The sequence below is a fragment of the Podarcis pityusensis genome (genome assembly GCF_964106645.2).
Source record: "Podarcis pityusensis genome assembly, chromosome: 18".
Classification (NCBI taxonomy): domain Eukaryota; kingdom Metazoa; phylum Chordata; class Lepidosauria; order Squamata; family Lacertidae; genus Podarcis; species Podarcis pityusensis.
Window position 1 is genome coordinate 10,448,084 of NC_138043.1, and position 27,137 is coordinate 10,475,220.

At 46.7% G+C, this 27,137-nt stretch overlaps 1 protein-coding gene across 2 annotated transcripts in view; it reads left to right on the forward strand.

The window, feature by feature from the left end:
- The first annotated feature begins 1,596 nt into the window (after window positions 1-1,596).
- The window catches only part of LOC308467406 (uncharacterized protein), a 131,544-nt gene continuing 106,003 nt past the window's right edge, over window positions 1,597-27,137 (forward strand). For both annotated transcript variants that reach the window (XM_080989126.1, XM_080989125.1), the window contains exon 1: window positions 1,597-1,969. In XM_080989126.1, the coding sequence (XP_080845252.1) occupies window positions 1,730-1,969 (240 nt within the window). In that variant the 5' untranslated portion in view covers window positions 1,597-1,729. The remainder of the gene's footprint in view (window positions 1,970-27,137) is intronic.

A 27,137-nucleotide genomic window follows, 5' to 3' on the forward strand; every position in this document is an offset into this window, starting at 1 on the left:
AGGGATGATGGGTGTTACAGTCCAAAAACATCTGGAAACCCAAGTTTGGCAAACACTGTCTGAGACTATGTTCTTTCAGGGGTAGTTCATCCTTTCCTGACATAATTCATTCCACCAAATTTTGGTGGAAACGGACCCCCCCACCCCCACTTCTAATTTATCAGGATTCAGCTTAAGTTCACTGGGCCTCAATCCAGTCAATCTCTGGATTAGGCTGTTGGTCCTGATCCATCCGGCTGTTCTTACGGTCTTATGCTTCCAATAACATACACCTGCACAGCCTCTTTTGATTCAGATGCAATGGCGAGTAGGGACTGTTCGCATTTAAAGGAAAACTAATTTCCACTTTCTGAAACAATTTTAGTACCGAAACGCAGCCATCTGTACTTATCCAAAATTTGCAATGCAGTTCCCCAACACTAACAAAAAGGCATATATTGAGGGAAAGTGTATGAACAGATTAGTAAAAGTAACATTGTAAAGTTGCAATGCATTAAGGAAAATTGCTGGCAGAAATATGGACATGCGTCAAAACCGCAAGGTAAAAAATATGTTCCATGGGAGAAAGCTACACTAAAAGGCTGGTAGATTTTGACGAGGAATAGAAAAGAATCGCAAACTTCTGCAAAAAGTGGGGAACAGAATTTCAGACTGAAAAAATGAGAAACCTTGAGAATCAAAATGGACAGGTCCTCCTATCACTTTCTGAGCACATCAGACACAACTAAGACTTCACATCCTCCTATATAAATAGGAATATAAGGCTGTTGTCATGCAGAAGTTTGTATGGTCACAGCCAAGATCACAGAAGCCTTCTCCAGCTTGCAAGTGAATTAACCTGCTGAGAAATCCTCTGGTGTGTTTTCCTAGCGTCAAATGGCAGCAACCCGCTCCTTGGCATTTAGCAGGCAAAGGCCAAGCCCTCAACCTTCCGCCATCCAAACTAATCCCATAATGGACAGGGAGAGGAGCCAAGGAGAAATAATCCCTCCCCACTCTTTCCATTGCATCGTGGCAAGGGAAAAGGAAGGAGGAGTGGTGGAGCAAATCCTTCCTTGTTTCAACCCCTGGCAACAGGATAACAGCCTCCACGACATCACTGCATCTGAGGGCAGTGGGCTTGCTTGGGGAGCCCAGGGCAGGCACACAAAGGCTATCGATGGCTACTAGCCATGTTGGCTATTACTGGAGCCAGTAATATTTCTGAATACCAGCTGCTGGAAGCCAAAGGAGAGGAGAGTTGCTGTTGTGCTCAGGTCCTCCTTGGAGGTTTCTGTTTGGGACATCTAGTTGGCCACTGTGAGAAGAGGATGCTGGACTAGGTGGGCCATTGGCCTGATCCTGAAGGGCTCTGCTTATGTTCTTACAACAGCTCTGTGCTCTCAACACTTGGGCACTGCCTGCCCCCTGCCACCTGAGTCTGCTGTTACACAGGTCTAACGGTACGGCTGGACCTCTTAGAGATCCAGTAAACTTGGGGGGGGGGGGAAGGTTAATCATAGAATCATAGAATGATAGAGTTGGAAGGGACCCCATGGGTCCTCTAGACCAACCCCCTGCAATTCTGGGCTGCATCAATAGGAGTATAGCATCTAGATCAAGGGAAGTAATAGTGCCACTGTATTCTGCTCTGGTCAGACCTCACCTGGAGTACTGTGTCCAGTTCTGGGCACCACAGTTCAAGAAGGACACTGACAAACTGGAACGTGTCCAGAGGAGGGCAACCAAAATGGTCAAAGGCCTGGAAACGATGCCTTATGAGGAACGGCTAAGGGAGCTGGGCATGTTTAGCCTGGAGAAGAGGAGGTTAAGGGGTGATATGATAGCCATGTTCAAATATATAAAAGGATGTCACATAGAGGAGGGAGAAAGGTTGTTTTCTGCTGCTCCAGAGAAGCGGACATGGAGCAATGGATCCAAACTACAAGAAAGAAGATTCCACCTAAACATTAGGAAGAACTTCCTGACAGTAAGAGCTGTTTGACAGTGGAATTTGCTGCCAAGGAGTGTGGTGGAGTCTCCTTCTTTGCAGGTCTTTAAGCAGAGGCTTGACAACCATATGTCAGGAGTGCTCTGATGGTGTTTCCTGCTTGGCAGGGGGTTGGACTCGATGGCCCTTGTGGTCTCTTCCAACTCTATGATTCTATGATTCTAATTCAAGAATCTCAGCTAAAGTATCCATGACAGATGGCCATCCAACCTCAGTGTAAAAACCTCCAAGGAAGGAGAGTCTGCAATCTCCCGAGGGAGACGGTTCCACTGCCAAACAGCTCTTACTTGTCAGAAAGTTCTTCCTGACGTCAGGATCTCCATTCGTGTAACTTGAAGCCACTGGTTCAAGTCCTACCATTTAAAGCTGGAGAAAATGAGCTTGTTCCCTCTTCCTTGTCACAGCCCTTGAGATATTTGAAAATGGCTCTCATATCTCCTCTCAGTCTCCTCTTCTCCAGGCTAAAAGTAAAGGGACCCCTGACCATTAGGTCCAGCCGTGGACGACTCTAGGGTTGCGGCGCTCATCTCGCTTTACTGGCCGAGGGAGCCGGCGTACAGCTTCCGGGTCATGTGGCCAGCAGGACTAAGCCACTTCTGGCGAACCAGAGCAGCGCACGGAAACACCGTTTACCTTCCCGCCAGAGCGGTAACTATTTATCTACTTGCACTTTGACATGCTTTTGAACTGCTAGGTGGGCAGGAGCAGGGACCGAGCAACGGGAGCTCACCCTGTTGCGGGGATTCGAACCGCTGACCTTCTGATCGGCAAGCCCTAGGCTCTGTGGTTTAGATCACAGCGCCACCCGCTTCCCTCTTCTCCAGGCTAAACATCCCCAATTCCCTCATAAGGCTTAGTTTCCAGACCTTTAATCATCTTGGTTGCCCTCTTCTGCACATCTTCCAGCTTGTCAACGGGAAGGTGCCCAGAATTGGACACGGTGTTCCAGGTGTGGTCTGACTAAGGCAGAACAGAGTGGGACCATTGCTTCCCTTGATCTGGACACTAGACTTCTGTGGATGCAGCCTAGAGTAGCATTAGCCTTTTTTGCTGCTGCATCACACTGCTGGCTCATGTTCAGCTTGTGATCTTGCAAGATCTCGAGATCTTTATCACATGTACTGCTAGTTCTACCCGGACACTGAGGTCCAGCGCCAAGGGCCTTCTAGCGGTTCCCTTCCTGCGAGAAGCGAGGTTACAGGGAACCAGGCAGAGGGCCTTCTCGGTAGTGGCGCCTGCCCTGTGGAACGCCCTCCCACCAGATGTCAAAGAGAACAACAACTACCAGACTTTTAGAAGACATCTGAAGGCAGCCCTGTTTAGGGAAGCTTTTAATGTTTGATGTATCACAGTATTTTAATATTCTTTTGGAAGCCGCCCAGAGTGGCTGGGGAAGCCCAGCCAGATGGGCGGGGTATAAATAATATATTATTGTTATTATTATTATTATTATTATTATTATCATTATTATTATTATTATTAGCCAGGAGCTAACATATGAGGTTCCTGCTGCCAGCTGCCCATCTAATGCAGCAAGCTGTTCTCACAGTGGCCGCTCAGATGGCTGTAGGGAAACCTGAATGCTGGAGTCCATCACATGAGCAACTCTCCCCTCCTGAAATTTGCAGCAACTGGGATTTCAGCTACAGTGGCAGAGCATTGACACTGTTGATAGATTCACCCAAAGTTTAACCTGAAAGAGGCAACCATGACATGTACGGCTCTTGTTGCGACATTGAATTAACCCTAAGACAACAAAAACATGCCATTTCCTGGTGCCCTTTCCGTTCCCAAACAAATAGCAGAAGGACGCCAGTGAAAACAACCTCGGGAAGGAACGTCCGTCTCAACCCAACACCTCTTCCTCCTTTTTTTAATGTGCTGTCAAAGTTCATCATCCCAAACACCTTCCCTTCCAAAAGACAAACCATTGTTTTCTAGACACGGGTGACTGCTCACCTGTCAATAATGGAATGAAAACTCCAAGCTAGGAATTTTCCGTACATTTGGGCCACACTCTAACTATCCCTCCCCCTCTCTAAAAAAAGAGAAAAGAACTTGTGGAAAGAAAGAATAAAATTTACAGCCTGTAATGCCTTGAAAGAGAATATGATGAGAATGATGTAAAGATGGTATATTACACCTGTGAAATTAGCTAGAATGTATAAGACAAATAATAAATGTTGGAAATGTAAAGAAAAAGAAGGAACATTTTACCATATGTGGTGGGAATGTAAGAAAGTAAAAAACTTATGGGAAATGATATATAATGAGATGAAAAAGATGTTGAAATATACATTAAAAAACAACACACAGAAGCATTTCTACTTGGTATTACAGGTGAGGATATTAATAGGCAAGATGTTAAATTGTTTTTATATGCAACAACAGCGGCAAAAGTATTGATAGCCCAGAAATGGAAGCAAGAAGAGATTCTGACGAAAGAAGAATGGCAGACAAAATTAATGGACTATGCAGAATTAGATAAAATGACAGGAAGGATTCGAAACCTGTGGGACCAGAGATTTACAGAAGATTGGAAGAAATATACGAACTATTTGAAGAGCAACGTAATCAAGAAATTGCGTTAGTAGGACTACAAGAAGTTTTGTAAGGAGATATGTATGAAGCATTGCAAATTAGAGAAAGAATAGTGATATTAGTTATGAGTTAAATGTAATTGTGGAAGTGAGAAATGTATATTTAGTGATTAGATTGGAAAATTTTCAGACGAGATTGATGGAAGGCAAAAAACTGTATAAGATGTTAAAATACGTTTAATTATTGTTGAAAATAATATGTTGAAAATTAATAAAAATTTATATATAAAAAAGAGAAAAGAACAGAACCCTGACACACCCCAGCAAAGATGGCAAAAGATAGATTTTGGTGAATATTTGCAAACTATTCAGCACAGAGGGAGGAAGAGGAGCACTCAGAGCAGGACCTCAATGCTGGAAGGTTCAGCAAAGATCAAAGGAAGTACTCCTTCATGCATAGCTAAACTACGGAACTCACTGCCACAAGAGGCAGTGATAGCTAGCAATTTGTATGGCTTTCAAAGAGGATTGGGAACACTCACAGAGGAGAAGAAGACTATTGATGGCTAATAGCCATGATAGTTACATATTACTTGCAGTACCAGAGATCATCTAACCCTGAATACCTTAAATGGCTCAGGACCACAATACCTCAAGGACCACCTCTTTCCATATGAACCTACCCAGACCCTCCTTTGTGTGCCTCCTCCACGAGAGGTCAGCAACATGAGAACAGGGCCTTTTCTGCAGTGGCTCCCCATTTGTGGAATGCTCTCCCCAGGGAGGTTCAGCCGGTGCCTTCATTATGCACCTTTAGCTGCCAAAAATGTCCCTCTTCAACCAGGCCTTGGGCTGATTGTTTTGGTTTTGATTATGTATTTTGTGTTTCTATATTGTGATTTCATGTTGTAACCGCCCTGAGACCTGCAGGTGCAGGGGCAGTATTCAAAATTAATAATTAGTAAATTAATTAAAAACTGCAAGTGGGGAGAGTTGCTGTTGCACTCAGGTCCTTGCTTCCCATCAGGGCATTTTGTTGGCCACTGCGAGGACAGGATGAGGGTTTTAGACGGCCTGATCCTGTTCCCATTCTCTTCCGATGTTCTCTGGCAACTTTACTCGGAAGGAGAGGAGGAGCTGTTAAGCAAAGCAAACACCTTGAGAGAGCATCAGGCAGGTTGCTTAATTGGCTGGCTTAATTTCGCCTCCAAGGTCAACAGCTTGTGGCTCACCAGAATATGACAGGTGGTGTCACAGAAGATTAGATCTGCCAGGGGGAGGATCCTCCCTTCCAATGCCTGATCTCAAACAGTTTTGACATTGACTCTGACTAAGACGCAATGGAGAAGAAAATATGTGAAAGAACGCATTTAGCATGCTCCTCCTCAGAGCCAGCTCAGGCCCTTAATGTTCAGTGACCTTTTCCAGATCAAGCAAGTTTGGTCCCTTATCACTAAAAATAGAAAGGACATCTCCGTCGAGGATTAGTTTCTCCTGAGCAATTAAGCATGAGCACTCAATGGAGCCTCCCCAGTCAAGGCAGTCTACCTCAGAGTCACCCAAAACTGGGGATCAGGCATCAAACCACCCTTGGGATATAATCAATGGGCAGTGTCAAAAAATATAGACAATTTATTAAGAGCGGATGTCACTTCCTACTCTGGGTCCCTCAAGATTCTGTGCTCTGGTAGAAATGGAAAGAAGAAGAAGTTGAGTCGGTACAGCATGAGACTCTTGATCTCAAGGTTGTGGGTTTGAGCCCCAGGTTGGGCCAAAGATTCTTGCATGATCCTCGTGGTCCCTTCCAACTCTACGGTTCTATGATTCTGTGATTCTATTATTTCAACAAAAGAGGAGTGGACTTCTAAAACTACTGGACGATATGTAGATGGCGAAATTGACAGCAAAAGAGACCCCCAAAAGACGAAATATTTGTGGGAGAGTGGAGACCCTTTTTGGAATACCTGAGAAAATGTAATAGCAAATCAAAATCGGAGGCAGGACTAGAAATTTAAGCGAAGGAATGAGAATGAGAAAGGAATATAACATAGGATATGTATTATAGAAACAAGTATTGCATTTAAGGCAGCAGAGAAAAGAATCTGAGCAGAAACATCACGGAAGTACAGATGGGAAGTCAAAAGGCTAAGGGAAACTGATCTGAATTTGTTAAACTCTACGGAAAGCAATTAAAAAATTATGATTAACAAAGGGGATTCTGTGCTCTGGCCTTCAAGCCATGGCTTCCCCAGAGGCATCAAATGAGCCACAGAGGTAAGGAGCATGATGGACAAGTTTTCCTTCTCCACTGCGTCCAAATGGGCTTGTCATTGATCATAGAACTACAGAGCTGGAAGGGACCCTAAGAGTCATTGAGTCTAACCTGCTGCAATGCAGCCCTCTTAGCTTATTAATTATGGCTCTGTTCAGAGGCAGGTAAGCGTCGCACCTCCCTCCCTAAGCCAGGCTGAAGCTTCCCGAGCTTTGGGAAGGAGCTGGCAGGGGAAGATTTCGGGGGCTAGCCTGGTCCCCCTAGTCCACTGACCACAGGCCATAGGAGGATATGGTTTACAGAGTAGAGCAGTAGTTGTTTGTCCACAAGAAGGTGAGGACTTTCTTGGTAGAAGCTGGGAACCTATTTCTAAAAAATGTCCTCAGGGCTCTGCCAGCTTTGCCCTGTGCCATCCTCGGCAGGCAACCTTGCCACACCTAGTGCCATCTGAAACGAGACAGAGAGGTTCTGCTCCGTTGCCCATGAGAGGGTGTGGAAGAGAACCGGAGGAACAGGGACACTCTCTCAGACCATGCAAAGTTTCACCAGCCAACCAGAGAAACAATAAATAAATAAATTCCAACCTTAAAAGCACCTGCTGAAATCCAAAACCCGTTAACATGCAGTTTGTTAATTAATGAATTACCAATCATTTCACCGCGTGTGTTTGCAATCACGTAATTGGCGTTATGATTCAGACCCTCCAAGTGTCCCTATTTTCCAGGGACAGTCCAGGATTTACAGAAGCCATTCTGGTTTCCTATTTGATCCTGGAATGTCCCGCTTTTTCTTAGGACGTCCCTAATTTCATCAGAGAAATGTTGGAGGGTCTGGAGTTATGCAACCCCCAAGCCAAGGAGATAAGTCACTAGACAACCTTTAGAAAACACCTGTAGGCAGCCCTGTATAGGGAAGTTCTTTAATCTTTAATGTTTTATTATGTTTTTATATATGTTGGAAGCCACCTAGCGTGGCTGGGGCAACCCAGTCAGATGGCCTGGGTACAAATAATAAGATTAGTAGTAGTATGGAATGCTATTCAAAAGTCTTTGACTGTGTCGACCACAGCAAACTATGGCAAGTTCTTAAAGAAATGGGAGTGCCTGATCACCTCATCTGTCTCCTGAGAAATCTCTATGTGGGACAAGAAGCTACAGTTAGAACTGGATATGGAGCAACTGATAGGTTCAAAATTGGGAAAGGAGTACGACAAAGCTGTATATTGTCTCCCTGCTTATTTAATTTATATGCAGAATTCATCATGCGAAAGCCTGGACTGGATTAATCCCAAACTGGAATTAAGATTGCTGGAAGAAATATCAACAACCTCAGATATGCAGATGACACAACTTTGATGGCAGCAAGTGAGGCGGAATTAAAGAATCTTTTATTGAGGGTGAAAGAGGAGAGCGCAAAATATGGTCTGAAGCTCAAAATCAAAAAAACCCCCCTAAGATCATGGCCACTGGTCCCATCACCTCCTGGCAAATAGAAGGGGAAGAAATGGAGGCAGTGAGAGATTTTACTTTCTTGGGCTCCATGATCACTGCAGATGGTGACAGCAGTCACAAAATTAAAAGACACCTGCTTCTTGGGAGAAAAGCAATGACAAACCTAGACAGCATCTTAAAAAGCAGAGACATCACCTTGCCGACAAAGGTCCGTATAGTTAAAGCTATGGTTTCCTCAGTAGTGATGTATGGAAGTGAGAGCTGGACCATAAAGAAGGCTGATCGCCAAAGAATTGATGCTTTTGAATTATGGTGCTGGAGGAGACTCTTAAGAGTCCCATGGACTGCAAGAAGATCAAACCTCTCCATTCTGAAGGAAATCAGCCCTGAGTGCTCACTGGAAGGACAGATCCTGAAGCTGAAGCTGAGGCTCCAATACTTTGGCCACCTCATGAGAAGACTCCCTGGAAAAGACCCTGATGTTGGGAAAGATGGAGGGCACAAGGAGAATGGGACAACAGAGGATGAGATGGTGGGACAGTGTTCTCGAAGGTGCCAACATGAGTTTGACCAAACTGCGGGAGGCAGTGGAAGACAGGAGTGCCTGGCGTGCTCTGGTACAGAGTCAGACACGACTAAATGACTAAACAACAACATGGAATAGGAAGTCCCTATTTTCATCAGAGAAATGGAGGAGGATATGAAAAAGTCCTTCTTCGTGCAGCACAGAGTTAAACTATGGAACTCACTCCCACAAGAGCCAGGTGTGGCCATCAGCTTGAATGGCTTTAAAAGACAAATTTGTGGAGCAGAGAACCATTGATGGTTTATTAGCCATGATAACGATGTTCTGCCTCCATATTTAGATGCAGTAAGTGCTTCTGAATTCCAGCTGCTGGAAGCCCCAGGAGGGGAGAGGGCTCTTGCACTCAGATCCTACTTGCAGGTTTCCCATGGAGGCAACTGGTTGGCCACTGTGAGAACAGGATACTGGACTAGAAGGGCCATTGACCTGATCCAGTAGGCTTCACTTACTTTAGTGCTAACACAAAAAGTGTATTTCCTCTTCCTCTCCCACCCTCCACCCCAAAATCTGCTCCGGAGGGTTGGGGAAACTCCCTGAACAAATTTAAGAGGGACACAGTGGATTCACCTGGGAATCATGCAAGGAAAAACCTTCACAGTGACGGCACCTTAAGCCACCGTCAAATATCTCAACCGCTGTCCCACGGAAGATGGAGCAAGTTTGCCTTTTCCGCTCCAGAGGGGGGAACCTGAATTGACGGATCCAAGTTGCAAGAAAGGCAAAATATGTTTATGTATGCCACAACAGCTGCAAGGATACTCCTGGCTCAGAAATGGAACTCCCAACACTGGAAGACTGGCAGGTTAAGATGTGGAGTACGTAGAGATGGCCAAGTTGACGGGGAAGATCGGGAATCAGCGTGACAAACTGTTTCAAAAGGACTGGAACAAATTTATACTTTATATGAAAGAAAATTGTAAACATCTGAAAACATTTGTAGGCTTGAATTGAAATGCTTTGTAATGTAAATATAAGTAACTGATTTACTGATAACAAGGTGAAATATTATAATAAGACAGAAGGTAAACAAGTGATTCTAGAAATGCGAAGAATATAGAAAGGTGTGTGGAAGTCAGAAAGAGGAAGGGAAGGAGGTCCATGCTCTTATAGAGTAATGTATTAAGTTACAGAATTATGTAACAAAATGTGAATATGATAAAAGTGGAAAATCTAATAAAAATCATTTAAAGAAAAGAAAAGAAAAGAAAAGAAAGGCAATTCCGACTTAACATCTTTCTGGCAGAGAAATCCATTAGGTGGTGGAGGTTGTAACCGAGGAGGTTTTGAAACCGAGGTTTCATGGCCACCTGTCAGAGATTCTGTAGCAATGCAGGGGGCTGGATTTGTTGACCCCTGGAGGTCCCTTCCTACTGCACAATTCTATGATCCTCAGTGCTACCCTGAATGCAAGCCATAACTCTAAAAAGACCCCCAAAAAGCGACTCACCCAGAAGGTAACACGCAACCGTGTACGCTCCCATCTCATGGAAACTTCGCGAAATTGCACCCCTCTGTCATGAAAGTAGTTTTTCTCCAGTGTGCAGGCGCTGCGAGAATGCCATGCACTGCTTGTGGTTTCTCTCCGACTATGACCACGATGCTTCTGGCTTGGATCAGGTCCTGTCCCCAAGTGCCATCTCCTGCTCACTTGACCAAACCCTTTGTTTGAGGAGCAGGTGTCAGAAGACACACCCATCGCTGCCTCTTAGAGCTCTGCCTTCCCCGCCCTTGATAAGAGGAGTCAAGAGAAACTTTCTGTGTTTTGAAGAAAGGTCATCATTTCCTGGAACATCGATCTGGGACAGTGCAGCATGTGACTCATCGCAAGGGACACTAATCGCCCCAAATATTTGAGCTCCGGAGGGGACGTACTTTGAATGGCGTCTTATTTATTTATTCTACTTTTCCTCCAAGGAGCTCAAGGTTCTCCACCTCGTCGAATCCCAACAACAACCTTGCGAGGGAGGTTAGGCTTGAGAGGCAAGAGTTGTTGGCTCCTAAGGGGTTTCCCGCCCCAACCTGGACACAGTGATCCATGCGACAGTCACCTCCTGGCTTGACTACTGTAATTCGCTCTATACAGGGCTGCTCTTGAAACTGTCCTGGAAACTCCAGCGGGTGCAGAATGCAGCAGCAAGGCTCCTTACAGGGTCCCTGCCATGGGAGTGTATTCACCCAGTGCTTTACCAGTTGCACTGGCTCCCGGTGGAGTATAGGGCCAGGTTTAAGGTGCTGGTTTTGACATTTAAAGACCTTTGTGGCTTAGGGCCCCCGTATTTATGGGACCGCCTCTTCTGCCCTGCCCTGCAGAGGACCTTAAGGTCCATGAGTAATCATAGCTTAGAGGTCCCAGGCCCTAAGGAAGTCAGATTATCCTCTACCAGGGCCAGGGCTTTCTCAGTGATGGCTCCAACCTAGTGGAATACTCTGTCCCATGAGACCAGGGCCCTGCAGGATTTAACCTCCTTCTGCAGGGCCTCTAAGACAGAGCTATTTCACCTGGCTTTCAACTTGAACTTAGCCTCATCTTTTATTCCCCTTCCTCCCCTTTTCATGAAGATTCCCCGCTCTGGGATCCCACAGCTAATTCTCCCCTGGTCTCCTCACTGGCCCAAACAGGACTAATTTAGCCAGCTTGCCCTGGTGATCATCTAATGTTTATTGGATGGATTTCCCCCCTAAATTGATTTTTGAATTCTGAATTTATTGTTATTCACGTTTTATACTGTATTTTATGCTGTTTTTTTGTTGCATCAATTAAGTGCTTTAAATTTGTTGTTAGCCCCCCTAAGCCCGGTTTTCTGAACCGGGAAGGGTGGGGTATAAATTAAAAATTTATTTATTTATTTATTATTTCTGGCCAAGTGGGGATTAAACCCAGGTCCTAGGCCAACACTTGAGAGATAGTAAAGAGGAGGAAACAGGCAGGTGTCCCAGCACAGGGCAGAGGCAGGAATCAGACCTGGCAGTTCTCCTGCAGAGCCACCCCAACAGCTTCTCTGCTGACAGCCTGCAAGCCCCCCAGAACAAGGTTGTCTATTGCATGTTACAGAGCAGAGAGCCAGGCAGAAATGGAGAAGGTGCCTTGTGGCTCACCATAGACAGAGGAAAGGGTCTGGCATGGATTTATTATTATTATTATATTATTATTATTATTATTATTATTATTTATACCCCGCCCTCTCCGGCCAGAGCCTGGCTCAGGGCGGCTAACACCAGTAAAATTACAGTAAAAACATATGTCCTATTCTTCTATGCCTGACCTGGAGTCCTCATCCAGTGCGGTCCAGGCAGATGACTGTATATCCTCGTCCTTTGCCAGTCAACCTCTTTTGGTAGAACCTCATGTATCCGCAACCTCTTCAAGCCAATATATAAACGTTAAGGAAGCCACTGCGCAAAGAGACAGCTCAGGCTTTATTGAAGACCCTGCTGGCCACATCAATCAAATTACCACCCCTTCGATACCTTCGGCTGTATCACGCCTGGCGCTGTCTCAGACCCTTGGCAATGCTTCTTCCACCAGCAACCAGAGTAACTGACTAGCACATAGTCCCTCCTCAAACTGCTTCAATGTGCTATCCTGGAATGTGGCGGGATGGACGTCCAAACAGGATGGCGGGGATATGATAGAGTTTTTAGCGAAATTCCAGATTATGGGTATACAAGAGACCTGGTGCTTAGAATCGTCACCCCCCCCTTCCCTACTGGGCTATGACGCCTTTGTGATTCCTGCGACCAAAACACATTTGTTTGGGCGCCCTAGTGGAGGCCTGGTAACATTTGTTTCGCAGGAGCTTCAACTTAATATCTCTCCTCTCTTTTGGTTAGAGAGTAATTGCATTCAAACTTTACACATCACTAACAGCCCGGTTGGGGACTTCATATGTGTAAACTTGTACAATCCATCTACCTACTCCTCTTCTCATTCAAATCAGCTTTGGGAGGATTTAAGATTCATCCTCGATAAATCTGTGGCTGAATTTCCAAAGTCAGAGATCCTTATAATGGGGGACTTTAATGCCAGAATCGGAGCAGATATAAGCTCATTCACCGATAAGTCGCAATTATTCATAGAAGAGGAGTGGTTTCCTACGTGGAATTCACATGATAAGACCATTAATAGGGCTGGCATCATACTGCTGGAGTTTACCATAAACTGCGGGCTGCACAGCTTGCATGGCACACCCAAAGACTGGTCCGGGGGATTCTATACTTTTCTAGGATCTAGAGGGGCAAGCGTTATAGACTACATCTGGTCCTCCTCGGCATTTAATGATAAGGCATATTGTTTCAATGTGTTCAACAGAACCGAAAGTGACCACCTGCCAATCGCCATCTCCTTCCTCCACACACAGCTGGGGCTTCCCAGCTCACTCCACCCCCAGGATCCACTGATCTTAGCTCCCGGACGTAAGAAGTGGGATTTCTATCTGGAGCAAGACATAAAAGTCCTCCTAAATTCCCCTGAGATCCTAGCCCTGAAAGCTCAGCTGTTAACAATGAATGTGAATCATTTCTCAACTTTCCAGCAAATTCTAGCCTTCTTGCTTCCTTCACTTACGAAACCTTCCCGTGCGATTCTAACCTGGAAGAATCAAACTTGGTTCGACCAAGAATGCAAACAGTGCAGAAGTAGGCTTAGACTTCTTCAGTCTGATATGAAATCAGACAGCACCCAGAGCAAAATCAGGGAGTTAGCCCAATTCCGTTCATACTACAAGAAGCTGCTCCATCATAAGAAATTGTTCTTTGCGAAAGAACGCTGGACGGCACTGTCAGTGGCCATTAAAACCTGTGACGACAAGAAATTCTGGAATTCAATTAATGCAGGTTTAAGACCCCCCTCATTCATCGCTAATAACATCACAGCAGCCAGATGGCACTCTCACTTTGCTCAGCTGTATTCCGCCCCAGATCCCGAAGTAAATGTTGTCTCCACTCTTCCAGCATCTGCCTTGCCCACCTGGGAGCCAGTCTCCCCAGAGAGATGTATACAACTAATCAGCACGCTTTCAGGGGATAAATCCCCGGGGGAGGATATGATACCACCTGAGGTATTCTTATCGAACCAGATGTGGTGGGCCCCTATTTTAGCATCTCTCTTCACCACTATTAATGCTACTCTTAAGATTCCACCTAATTGGAAACAGAGCATAGTCATCCCAATACATAAAAAGGGGGACCCACAAGATCCGCGTAACTATCGACCTATCAGCCTGCTGGACATATCATACAAGGTCTACTCTAGATTCTTGCTAGAGAAATTAATCGAGTGGGCAGAAGAAACAAAGCTATTCCACCCGGAACAGGCTGGCTTCCGTAAAGGTCACAGCACATCTGCCCAATGTCTTGTTCTATTTACCCTGATTGATAAATACCTAAACAGGTTCAACTGCAAACTACACGCGGCTTTTGTGGACCTGACCTCCGCCTTTGACTCCATCCCCAGAGATAGGCTATGGCAGAAGCTTAGTTACACTAACATAGATAAGAGACTCCTCCACCTTCTTATGGAAATTCATAATGACATATCGGCCAGAGTAAAATTCGGCCCTCTGGGAGCTCTATCTGATCCTTTCCCTCTGAATAAAGGGGTCAAACAGGGCTGCCTCTTGGCCCCTTTTCTATTCAATTTCTACATCAATGACATCGTTACAACCATGAAGGCCCTAAATCAATCTGCCCCCTCTTTACAACAGCTCAAGATCCCCATATTACTCTATGCGGACGACATGGTGATACTGTCTTTAACCAAGCAGGGCTTAAACAACATGCTCAGAGGGCTCATGACATATTGTGACACCAACTCCCTCAAAATCAATTTCGCCAAAACCAAAATTCTTACTTTTGGCATGAAAACTCGGAAGCCTTTCTGGAATTTTGAGGGCCACTCTATTGAATATTGTTCAGCATTCAAGTATTTGGGTATCACTTTTCAGCATGGGCTTAGCTGGTCAGCTCACCTAAATATGACCATCCTGGCTGCCCGTAGAACCATCAAAGCTTTGGAGAAATTCTTCTATGCAAAAGGCGGCCAGTTGGTTCCACCAATCAGAAAAGCATTTATCAGCAAAGTCCTCCCGATGTTACTGTATGGGGTTGAAATCTGGGGGTGGAATTTAAAAACACTACAACGGCTGGAGATTCTGCAAAACTCTTTTGCACGAAAGATACTGGGCCTCCCCAAGGGCTCAGTTGCTGCACAGTTAAGAACAGAACTGGGCCTCCCCTCCATTGTTGCGAGAGCCCACATTAGAATCATTAGTTTTTATTGTAAATTAATCAATGCCCCAGGTTCCCTACTAGCTAGGCAAGCCTTTTTAACTTGTTCTCATACCAACAAATGGTCCAAGGCCACGGAGACTATTACTGCACGCTACTCCCTCCCAGATCTCGACACGCTGTCATCTTGGGACCAACATAAAATCCGGGCCTGGATTCTTACAAGAGACGAGGCCATGGACCGGGCACAGTCCACTACAGCTCGCCTCTCCATGTGGCTCCCTAAAGTGAAAGTGGTAAGATCACTTGCCAACTACTTGATAGACCTGACGGAGCCCAATTTGAGAAGAGCGTTTACTATGGCCCGTTTCCATTCTATACCCACGGCCTTCCTGCAGGGGATTTACTCTAAGACCCCTATTACTCAGCGTTTATGTCCATGCACAATGAATGAAGTAGAGGACTTCATACATTTCTTTTTCTACTGCCCTATTTATGAGCCAATAACACCTAAGCTCCTCCTCTTGATCCCGTCCACCATTACATCTAAGGAAGACTGTTTGAAATCGCTTCTTCTGGACGCAAATCCCCAAATTTCACGTGGGGTGGCAATCTTTATAGTGCAGGCTCTGAAACTCAGGGCTACTCTGACTGGGTAGTGAGTCCTAGACCTGGACCTGTTTTAATTCTTTTTATTACTTTTTCAACCCAATGTGCCGAGCCTATTTTGGGGCCATTTTATGTTTTATATACATCCGCATTTTAGATTCTTGGCGCTGGCAACTAAATTTTTACATTATTGTCTTAGGGTAATTTAAATGTCATTACGCCAGTAATATCGCTTTGAATTTTGTTTGGTTGCTTGTCTCTAGTATTTTTGTCTTATTTTGCTATGGCTGTATGCTAATGCAATAAAGGTTTTATTATTATTATATTATTACTATTATTATTATTATTATTATTATTATTATTATTATTATTATTTATACCCCGCCCTCTCCGGCCAGAGCCTGGCTCAGGGCGGCTAACATCAGTAAAATTACAGTAAAAACATAATGGGGGGGGGGGGAACCAATTTAAAATACAGGTTAAAATGCAATTTAAAATGCAGCCTCATTTTAAAAGTAGCTAATAAATCAAGACCATAAGGGGAGGGAAACATAAAGGTCAGACTGAGTCCAAACCAAAGGCCAGGCGGAACAGCTCTGTCTTGCAGGCCCTGTGGAAAGATGTCAAGTCCCGCAGGGCCCTGGTCTCTTGTGACAGAGCGTTCCACCAAGTCGGGGCCAGTACTGAAAAGGCCCTGGCCCTAGTTGAGACCAACCTAACCACCTTGCGACCTGGAGGGGGAGGGGGAGCTACAAGCCAGTCTGTGCAAATGCTTCATCTAAACAGGAGCAACCCTTAGTGTTCTCCAATCTGCTTCCATAATAAAGAAACTAACTGTAAGTTAGCCGTGTTTCCCTGTCTTTCTCTGATCTGCGAACGACCTGATCTCCTTGCTGGCTCCCTGACGTTTGCAGACGGCAGCAACAAGTCTGGAGGCAGTCTCTCCTTTTTGGAAATTGCTGCTGGGTTTTCTAGTTGGAGGGCTCTCAAAGCTCGACTCTCCCACCCAGCACATCCCGACGGAGAGGTCTATTCACGTGCTACAGAGCGTCCCACGCTGGCAAAACTCAGTTTGATCCCATTGCTAATACTGCAAGCTTATTACGTTTTGGTGGCTGCAACTCAGCAGTAGAGCAGCTGTTTTGCATGCAGAAGGTCCCAGGTTCGATCCCCAATGGCATCTCCAGGTAGGGTTGAGATAGAACCCTGCCTCAATTCCTGGAGAGCTGCTGCCAGTCAGTGTAGACAATAGTAATCTAGATGGACCTAATGGCTCTGGCTCAATATTCATGACAGAGAAGATCAGAACAGGAGAATAGCCTGCTGGACCAGGACAGAAGGGAAGCCCACCTCACAGGGGGCAACCAGGTGGTCCAATCGAAAGCCCACAAGCAGGACCGGAGTGCAACAGCAGACATGCGGCCTAGGACCCTCATACCTACGGGACCGCCTCTCCTGGTCTGCCCCGCGGAGGACCTTAAGGTCCACAAATAACAACACTCTGGAGGTCCCAAGTCGCAAGGTTGGTCTCAACTAGGGCCAGGGCCTTTTCAGTACTGGCCCCGACTTGGTGGAACACTCTGTCCCAAGAGACCAGGGCCCTGCGGGACTTGACATCTTTCCGCAGGGCCTGCAAGACAGAGCTGTTCCGCCTGGCCTTTGGTTTGGACTCAGTCTGACCCTTATGTTTCTCTCCCCTTATGGTCTTGATTTATGGGGCTGCGTTTTTAACCTGTATTTTAAATTGGTCCCCCCCTTTCCCCCCTATTTTGTTTTTACTGTGATTTTATTGGTGTTGGCCGCCCTGAGCCCGGCTCTGGCCGGGGAGGGCGGGGTATAAATTATTATTATTATTATTGTTATTATTGTTGTTGTTGTTATTATACAAGAAAGGACTTATTTCTGCAGTGCACAGTTAGACGGTAGAACTCACTCCCACAGGAGGCAGTGCTGGCCTCCAACTTGGTTGGCTTTAAAAGAGGATTTGATGAATTAATGGTGTAGGAGAAGCCTATTGAAGACAACTAGGCACAAGGCTTCTGTAAAGCACTTGCTGGAAACTGCAGGAGGGGAGAGTTGCTCTTGTGCTCAGATCCTGCTTCTGTTTCCCACAGCCATCTGGTTGGCTTCTGTGTGAACAGGATGCTGGACTAGATGGGCCACTGGCCTGATCCTGCAACAGGCTCCTCTTACGTTCTTAGATAATGCACTGTGGGGAGAAAGTGCTGTTTCACAACACCTAGAGCTCAAGGAAATTGCAGACTGGCAGAAGGAAGTATCTCTGCATACATTGAATTATTTCCTTATGAAACACACGGCAGAGCAGGTGTGGCGATGGCCCCGGGGGATTAAGGTGGCTTTGGGGGGGATTAGACAAATTGCTATTAACTACGGCAGCTAAATGGGACTTGCGTCTGCAAAGGGAGCAAACCCTCCGAGGGGGTCTTATTTTCCAAGGACAGTCCCAGATTTTTCAGAAGCTGTCCTGGTTCCTGATTTGATCCAGGAATGTCCTGCTTTTCCTTAGGACATCCCTATTTTCATTGGAGAAATGTTGGAGAGTCTGGTAGGACGTCCCTGTTCTCATCAGAGTGTCTGATGTGAATATGATGCCACTGAAATGAATGGACCAAAATTAGCCATGCCGATTCACTTCAGTAGGTCTACTCTGAGAATAACGTTGCTGGAGATAACTCTGGCATACCCTCCAACATTTCTCTGGTGAAAATAGGGACATCCTATTTCATAACCTTCAACATTTCTCCAATGAAAATAGGGACGTCCTCCAATGACAATAGGGACGTCCTTTTCCATCCCCTCCAACATTTCTCCAATGAAAATAGGGACATCCTAAGGAAAAGTAGGACATTCCGAGTTGGAAGAGACCCTAAGGGTCATCTAGTCCAACCCACTTTCATTGCAGGAATTAGAGTTGTTCGTAAGGTGATTAATAAATAAATGATAATGTCTCTCCCCCCCCCCCCCATGCTCAAGAGCATCATTTTTGTTTAACATCTAGCTTACGGAAGTGCTTCTTTGAGAGGTTCTTTCTCCCCCCCACCCCCGTGCCTATTACAGTAAAATATTGCTGTTGCCTGATCTTTTATTCCCCTTCCTTCCCTCCCCCTCCCCTTTTTATGAAGATTACCCGTTCTCGGATCCCACAGCTAATTCTCTCCTGGTCTCCTCGCTGGCCCAAATAGGACTAATTTAGCCAGCTAGCCCTGGTGATCGTCTAATGTTTATTGGATCGATTTTCCCCCTAAACTGATTTTTGAATTCTGAATTTATTGTTATTCACGTTTTAAATTTTAAATTTTAAAGTTATTTAAATTTACCGTATTTTTTGCTCTATAAGACGCACCAGACCACAAGACGCACCTAGTTTTTAGAGGAGGAAAACAAGAAAAAAAATATTCTGAATCTCAGAAGCCAGAACAGCAAGAGGGATCACTGCGCAGTGAAAGCAGCAATCCCTCTTGCTGTTCTGGCTTCTGGGATAGCTGCGCAGCCTGCATTCGCTCCATGAGATGCACACACATTTCCCTTTACTTTTAGGAGGGAAAAGGTGAGTCTTATAGAGCAAAAAATACGGTAATTAAATTTGTTGTTAGCCGCCCTGAGCCCAGTTTTCTGAACCAGGAAGGGCGGGGTATAAAATAATAATAATAATAATAATAATAATAATAATAATAATAATAAATATTATTATTATTATTCTGAGAAGATGCCACCTTGCCCAGGTCTACCTCAACTCCCATGATTAGATACCGTCTCCTGCTGGACCCATCAGGTAACTGCAGCCTGCTGAGAACAGGTGTAGCGCAACAGTCGCTTGGAATCTTAACTCTTCCACTTCGCAGCAACTGAGGAATCCCCAAATACTTCATGCTCTCGTCACTGCTGTACGCCCTCTAAATACCAAACTTGGGTGTTCCCGTGACAATCATTCTGGCAGCGAATTGGGGCCAACTACAGGCAAAGTCACAGTTTTTTTTTGCATCGTCACCGTCACCCTCCTAATGCCCAGGGTGGGTGTTTCCACAACAAACATTTTGGCAGCAAAGCAACAGAACTGGTTATTTGGGCATCGCCTAGGGGCTTCTCAGCCATGCAAAATTATATTAGTTTTTAAAAATAAATTCAATGAAACAGAGACTACAGCACAAAGCAATACATAGCGTGACAACAGCAGTTCCAAAGCAGCTCAGAAAACCAGCCACAGTGTGTGGATTAAAAGAAAATAAATGACGGTCTGGATGTGCTCAGCATTCTGTGGGAAAGTTTAGGATTAGGACTGGGGGGGGGGGGAGCATGCCATGGAATTTTAAAACTACCCCCCCTCCTGCATTATAAAAAGTTGGAGAGGGTGCAGAAAAATAGAATCACCCTTCTCTCTCTCCCAAACAAACCACATCCACACACCCTTTCCATACAAACAAAGCACTCAGGTTTGCAAGTGATCGATCATCTCTAAACCTGACCACTTTTAGCACAATGTAATACATCAAAGGGACGCGGGTGGCGCTGTGGGTTAAACCCCAGAGCCTAGGGCTTGCCGATCAGAAGGTCGGCGGTTCGAATCCCCGCAACGGGATGAGCTCCCGTTGCTCTGTCCCTGCTCCTGCCCACCTAGCAGTTCGAAAGCACGTCAAAGTACAAGTAGATTAATAGGTACCGCTCCGGCGGGAAGGTTCGCCAGAAGCGGCTTAGTCATGCTGGCCACATGACCCGGAAGCTGTACGCCGGCTCCCTCAGCCAGTAAAGCGAGATGAGCGCCGCAACCCCAGAGTCAGTCACGACTGGACCTAATGGTCAGGGGTCCCTTCACCTTTAATACATCAAAGGAAGTTTTCTAGGGGGGGATTGGGGGGGCTGCCTTTCTCCTTACCCTCTTCCTGAAACCTCTCGCAGCTCTGCGATTCCCCTAAAATGCTCCTGTTTCGAGCTTGCTGGAGCTGTTAAATCAAAGAATCATAGAACTGCAGAGTGGGGGGGGGGTATAGGGGAATTTATAAAAATTTCTAATATAATATTTTTAATTGTGTTGCATTTATATATAGCAAAGGGAAGTCTGTAGCAATTAGGCATATTTTAATCTAGTCAATTATGTAATAGGCTTATGTTACAAAACGAATATGGATTTTGAATTCAATGTTTGTAATTCTTTTTCAGTTTTGGAATAAAGTTTAAAAAAAAAGGAAAAAAAGAACTGCTGAGTTGCAAGGGGCACCGAGGGTCATCTAGTCCAACCCTCTGCAGTGCAGGAATCTCAGCTAAAGCATCTGTGACAGATAATGCCATCCAATGATACAACTCAGCACCATTCTCGTGAGTCCAGGCTTCCCAGAACCACCCTCGGCATTTTTCTCTCTGGTCCTTAATCGCTGTGGGATGTAAAACTGCAGTCAAGTAACAACAGTCCTACAGTAGACTTGTGACTTGAAAAAGGTGTGTGGTCTGTTGTACTAGCATGGAGGAGCCCACAGCCTCATGTTCTGATCCGTGTGTGTGTTCTCCATTTTGGATGTTGCTGTGTGTTTGGAGAAGTGACTGCTTAGTCACAGTCACTTAACTTCTTTATGGAATAGTTCTAGTTGTTATGTAACCTAAGCCTGCCTTCAGGGACATGTCTGTGAAACTGAATGAATCTGTGAGTAAACTACTTTTATATTAAGTTTAATCAGACTCTTGTGTTTGTTCTTTTTAAGAGGGAAAGTTAAGGGATTTTACCAGGAAGGAATCTTTAATAGTAAGACTCAGATGACTCAACAGCAAGCTGATCGCTGCGTAAAAAGGGGGATGTTTGGAACTCTGCTAGAATATGGAATTTGCTAGAGCAAGTTTGGAAGGATAGCATTAAATAATATATGCTCTCCTACCTCCCTAATCATCCTCACAATTGCCAGGCTAATACTTGTAAAATTGCTGGGATAACCAAGCAACAAGCCTGATTTAAATCTGTTTTTCCCCCCTGCCCAGAAAGCTCTGGCATGGCTGGCTCTTCGCTGTAGCAGTCTGGGCTCCTGGGAGAGCCTTAATTTAATTAACAAGTTTCTTCCTCGCTACCCTTTGCCTCGTTACAGTTTTAAAAGAAGCGTGCAAGGCTTAAACGAACCCTTCAGGGACTCGGAGCAGGACAAAGAACCCGAATTAAATTTCGACACAAATCGGCTTTCCACTCGCCAGATGCTGGAGCGCAGGAGCAATCTGAGATTCACAGTAGGAATTTCATTTTGTTCCCTACTGAAAGAAGGGAATGTTTCTTCTTAAGATCAGGGGCGGAGAATCTGCGCCTCTCTGGATGTTGCTGGACTCTGACTCCTAGCAGCCTCAGCTAGCATGGCTGTTGTCCGGGGAGTTGGAGTCCAATCTTTAAGTATTATTATAGATTGGAAGGGATCCCCTATAACCCTAGAAATTAATGAATTCTAGGATTGTGAATAATAATAATAATACATAATAATAATAATAATAATAATAATTGTCAGGGAACTGCCATCGGAAGGAAGGGAAGTGAAAGGGCTCACACAGGTTGGGAGAGACTCAGCAGCTGAAGAGGGAACCAGTAGGGGGAGAGGAGCTGAGCTGAGGGAAAGTGAGCTGGAGGGATGGCTCAGAGACACTTCCAGCGAAAACAGTGGGGAGGTTTCAGGACCTCCTGTAGGGACACCCACTCCTCGCCGGAAACTGTCACGCAGAGAGTCCAGAAGACGTGTTTCCGTTAAGGAGCTTTTATGTTGGAAGCGATTCCGAAAGCAACCACTGTCGGAATCTGCCAGCGACTGACGGAGCCATGTTTAAGGGGCTCCGTTACAGACAGAGGTTTGCAAACTTGACCAAACTCTGAGGGACTAGGATTTTACACACAAGCAGCTCATCGTCCCATCACAGCATTCCGACAGTCTTCGTGAGCAGCTTGTGCAGGAGAAGGCATCATGAGCAACCCAGCCGGAACCGGAGAAGCAGGAGCTGGAGCGGGTCCAAGCCTGGAAGAAAGGTACCGGGTGTTGGAGGTCCAGCTAGCGCTGCAGACGGCGAGGCTCGAGGAGAGGAGGGCTCAGGATGCAGACAAAAAGGGGAAAGACACCCAGCTCGTCAGAAAGGTACCAGGATTGGTGCAGAAGTTTGGGGGGGAGCCCAAAGACTATCATGGCTTTCGGACAGAGATGCAATATGCCCTCAATCTGCAGTTTGATGAATTCCCTGACGAGGAATCACGAGTGGCTTTCGTGATTGGGCATCTTGAAAAGGGGGCGAGAGACTGGGTTAGACCCCTGATGGCAGCGAATAGTGACGTCCTAAAGGACACGATGAAGTTCTTTCGCGCCATGGATCTGATGTTTTCCAGCGATATTGAACAGGGAGTGGTCCGCAGACAGTTAATGGCTTGCAAACAGGGGAGCCGATCTGTCCGTGAGTACTGGACTGAGTTCACCATGTTGATCCATAAATTGGGGTGGGATCTATCGGCGGAACCCATTCAAATGCTCTTTGAAGAAGGGCTTTCTTCGGCTGTGAAAGACGAACTTTCCCGGGCGCCCAGGGCGGAGTCTATGGACCAGCTGACCAAATCAGCGCTGACCATAGGAGCGCGCCAGGAGGCGAGAGCATTGGAGAGGCGGGAAGGGAAGGGGGAACGTTGGAAGGAGTTCCGCATTCCAGACATTCCAGAGCCAACTTTCCCGCCGGCAGAGCCGATGGAAATCGGAACAGCGCGCGCGCGCGCAGTTTCAAAGCCCAGTGAGGGGGGAAAGAAGGAGGGAAAAGGCGCCCGGAAATGCTATCTCTGCCAACAGCCAGGTCACTTTGCCAGAGTCTGCCCCCAGAGGAAGGAATGGCAAGGGATGGTAGGAGCTGTGGAGGGAAGAGAGGAAGAAATACCGAAGCAAGTAAAAGCCAACGCCTGGCTGCCACCGTCGGGGCACAGCAGCCAGGCCAAAGAGCAGTGAAAGTGCCCACGCCAGAACCTCCTAAACCCGCCCTAGTGATAGAAGTGGCGCTAGAGCTGCCAAACGGACACCCTCTAAAGATAAAGGCGCTGTTGGACTCAGGCAGCTCCTGCAATTTCATGAGCAAAGAGTTTGCAGCTGAACACCAGATACAGACGATCCCTTTAAGCAACCCCCTGCAGGTGACCACGATCGATGGCAGGGAGCTGTTGGGAGGAGAAGTCAGCTTGCAGACCGTCCCAATGATAATGAAGGTGGCAAGGCACACCGAACTGATAGCGTTTAATGTGGCCACCTTGGGAGGAGCTCCCATTATATTGGGGATGAGCTGGCTAGCGTTACATGATCCGCTGGTGGGCTGGCATCAGAGAGTGGTTTCTTTTGGTTCAGCACATTGCTTAGAACACTGCAAAGAGGGAAAGGGTTTGGCAGGGGCCCAAGCCACCCTAGCAGGGACTGAAGTAACGGAGAACGTGAAGGTACCACGACAATACGCAGATCTCCGCGACGTCTTCAGCGAAAGGGAAGCTGACCAACTACCCCCGCATAGACCCTTTGACTGTCAAATCAATTTACTCCCTGGGGCACAGCTCCCTGTAGGCAAGCTGTACGCCATGTCAGACAGAGAGATGCAGGAGCTAAGAGAGTTCATTGACAAGAACCTGAAGAGAGGGTTCATCAGAGAGTCCAGGGCGGTGGGGGGCAGCCCAGTGTTTTTTGTGGATAAAAAAAACACGAACAAGCCGAGGCTTGTGTGTGACTTCAGGGCCTTAAATGCAGTGTCAGAACCAGTGGCTTTCCCTATGCCCAGGATTGACGACATTTTGACAAGGGTCAGGAAGGGAAAGATTTTTACTAAACTGGACCTAAGGGGGGCGTACAACCTGATACGAATAAGGAAGGGGGATGAATGGAAAACCACCATGTTCACCCCTTTGGGGGCATTTGAATATTTAGTTATGCCCTTCGGCCTACAAGGAGGCTCCGCGTGCTTTCAATCGTTTATGAACCACGTCCTGGGGCCTTTGCTTTACAAGAATTGTGTGGCCTTCTTAGACGACGTGTTGGTGTATTCTGAGAATGAGGAGCAGCATGTGAGAGACGTCAGAGAAGTGTTGAACAGGCTGCAAGCCAACCAGCTGTGGGTGAAACTGGAGAAGTGTCAGTTTCATACCAAGGAGGTGGAATTCCTGGGGTATCGCCTGTCAGACAAGGGATTGGCCATGGATCCCGGCAAGGTCCAGGCGGTGCTGGAATGGAAAACACCCAAAACAAGGAAGGATGTGCAGAGGTTCCTAGGATTTGGGAACTTCTATCGTAAGTTCATCCGAAACTTTGCCCACCTGACGGCGCCCATTACGGACTGTCTCAGCAGTAAGAAGAAGTTCGTTTGGACTGAGGAGGCGGAGCGAGCATTTGAGGAACTAAAAAGGGCCTTCGCCTCGGAACAACAACTCCTGCACGTGGATGTACAAAAACCGATGAGAGTGGAAACTGACGCATCAGACAGAGCGATTGGGGCGGTGCTTCTGCAGCCAGGGAAGGAGGAGTCAGAGTGGAGACCGTGTGCCTTTTTTTCGCGAAAGCTGAACAAATCCGAGAGGAACTACACGGTGTATGACCGAGAACTACTAGCCATTCATGAGGCGTTCCGGAGATGGAGGCACCTGCTAATTGGCGCACAACATAAGGTGCAAGTGTGCACTGACCACAAGAACCTAGAGTATTGGAGGACGGCACGAGTGCTCAACCAACGGCAAGTGAGATGGGCCCAGGAGTTCTCCAAATTTAACTTTGAGATTTGTTACGTGCCAGGCCCAGAGAACATTAGGGCGGACGCTCTCTCACGCAAACCTGAATATTTGGAGGGGGAGGGAGCACCCGAAGAGAGACATGTCATTCCAGAGGACCGCTGGGTGTGTGGGGCGGCATTGGTGGGACAAAGAGAACTGGTAGAGGAAACAGAGAATGATGAATACGCCCAGAATAAGCTCAGAGGTCTTAGGGGTGAGGGAGAGGAACCAGGGGGTTTCGAGGAAAGAAATGGAGCTTTGTATTACAAAGGGGCACTGTATATCCCTGAAGGAGACTTAAGGGAGAGGGTACTCAAGCAGTTGCACGACAGCCCCACGGCGGGGCATTTTGGACAACACAAAACCATGTGGTTGGTCACCAGGGAATTTTGGTGGCCTAAGGTGAGGGAAGATGTACGGGAGTATGTAAGAGGGTGTGAGCAATGCCAGCGAGCCAAAGGGGAGAGGCGGGCACCGGCGGGGCTATTAGAACCCTTACCAACCCCAGAACGACCTTGGGAGGCAGTGTCGATAGATTTTATGACTGATCTGCCGAAGTCCAAGGGGAAAACAGCCATCATGGTGGTGGTAGACCTACTAACAAAGATGTGCCACTTTGTAGCCTGCTCGCATGCAGTCACGGCGGAAGAGACAGCGAAGTTATTTGTAGAACACATTTTTAGGTTGCACGGAGTGCCATTGAGGGTGGTCTCAGACCGAGGAAAACAATTTACTTCCAGGTTCTGGAGGAAGCTCATGAGCTTACTGCAGGTGGAGGTCAACTTTTCGACTGCCCGGCACCCTGAAACCAACGGGCAGGCGGAAAGAGCAAACGGTGTCCTCCAGCAATACCTGAGGTGTTATGTCAATGACAGAGAGAATGACTGGGTAGAAAAGTTGGCGCTGGCGGAATTTGCCTACAACAATGCCGAGAATGTGTCCACAGGGATGAGCCCCTTCTTGGCTAATTATGGGTGTCATCCCAGGGGTTTCCCAGGGGGAGAAGGGGAGAGATGGAGCGTCCCGGCAGCCGAGCATTTTGTAGAAGAAATGGAAGCAATCCATCGTCAGCTCCAACTCAACTTAGAAAGGGCGAAGGAAGAATACAAGAGGCAGGCAGACAAGAACCGAAGGGAAGGTGAAACCATAAGGGTGGGAGATAGGGTGTGGCTGTCAACCCAAGGGTTGCCGTTCAAAGGAGGTTGTAAGAAATTAAGACCCAGGAGATTGGGTCCCTTTGAGGTCATTCAACAGGTCAACCCAGTGGCTTTCAGGCTCCGGTTACCCAACCACATGAAACTGCACCCAGTATTTCACAGGTCGTTACTGTCACCGTATGAGGGGGGACGAGAAGGGATGGCCACTCGGGGACCGGTCATAGAAGAAAGGGAATGCAGCAGCCATGTGGCAGAAATCCTCGACGCCAGGTGGAAGGGGGATCAGGTGGAGTATTTGGTAGCGTGGGAAGGAGAACCGGAGTCAGAAAACACTTGGGTAATGGCAGAAGATATCAATGACGAGGTATTGATAGAAACGTTCCATCAAAGGTTCCCAAGGAAACCTCAGCCTGTGGAGAGGTTCCGGAGGGAATACTTTGGGACCACCGATGAGGAGGAGGAGTTGGAAGGATTCTCGGACTCGGAAGGGGAAGGGGAGATGGACTCTGAGGAGGAGGAGTACTTCGAGACCAGGAACCGCAACAGGTGGAGAGAAGTGTTC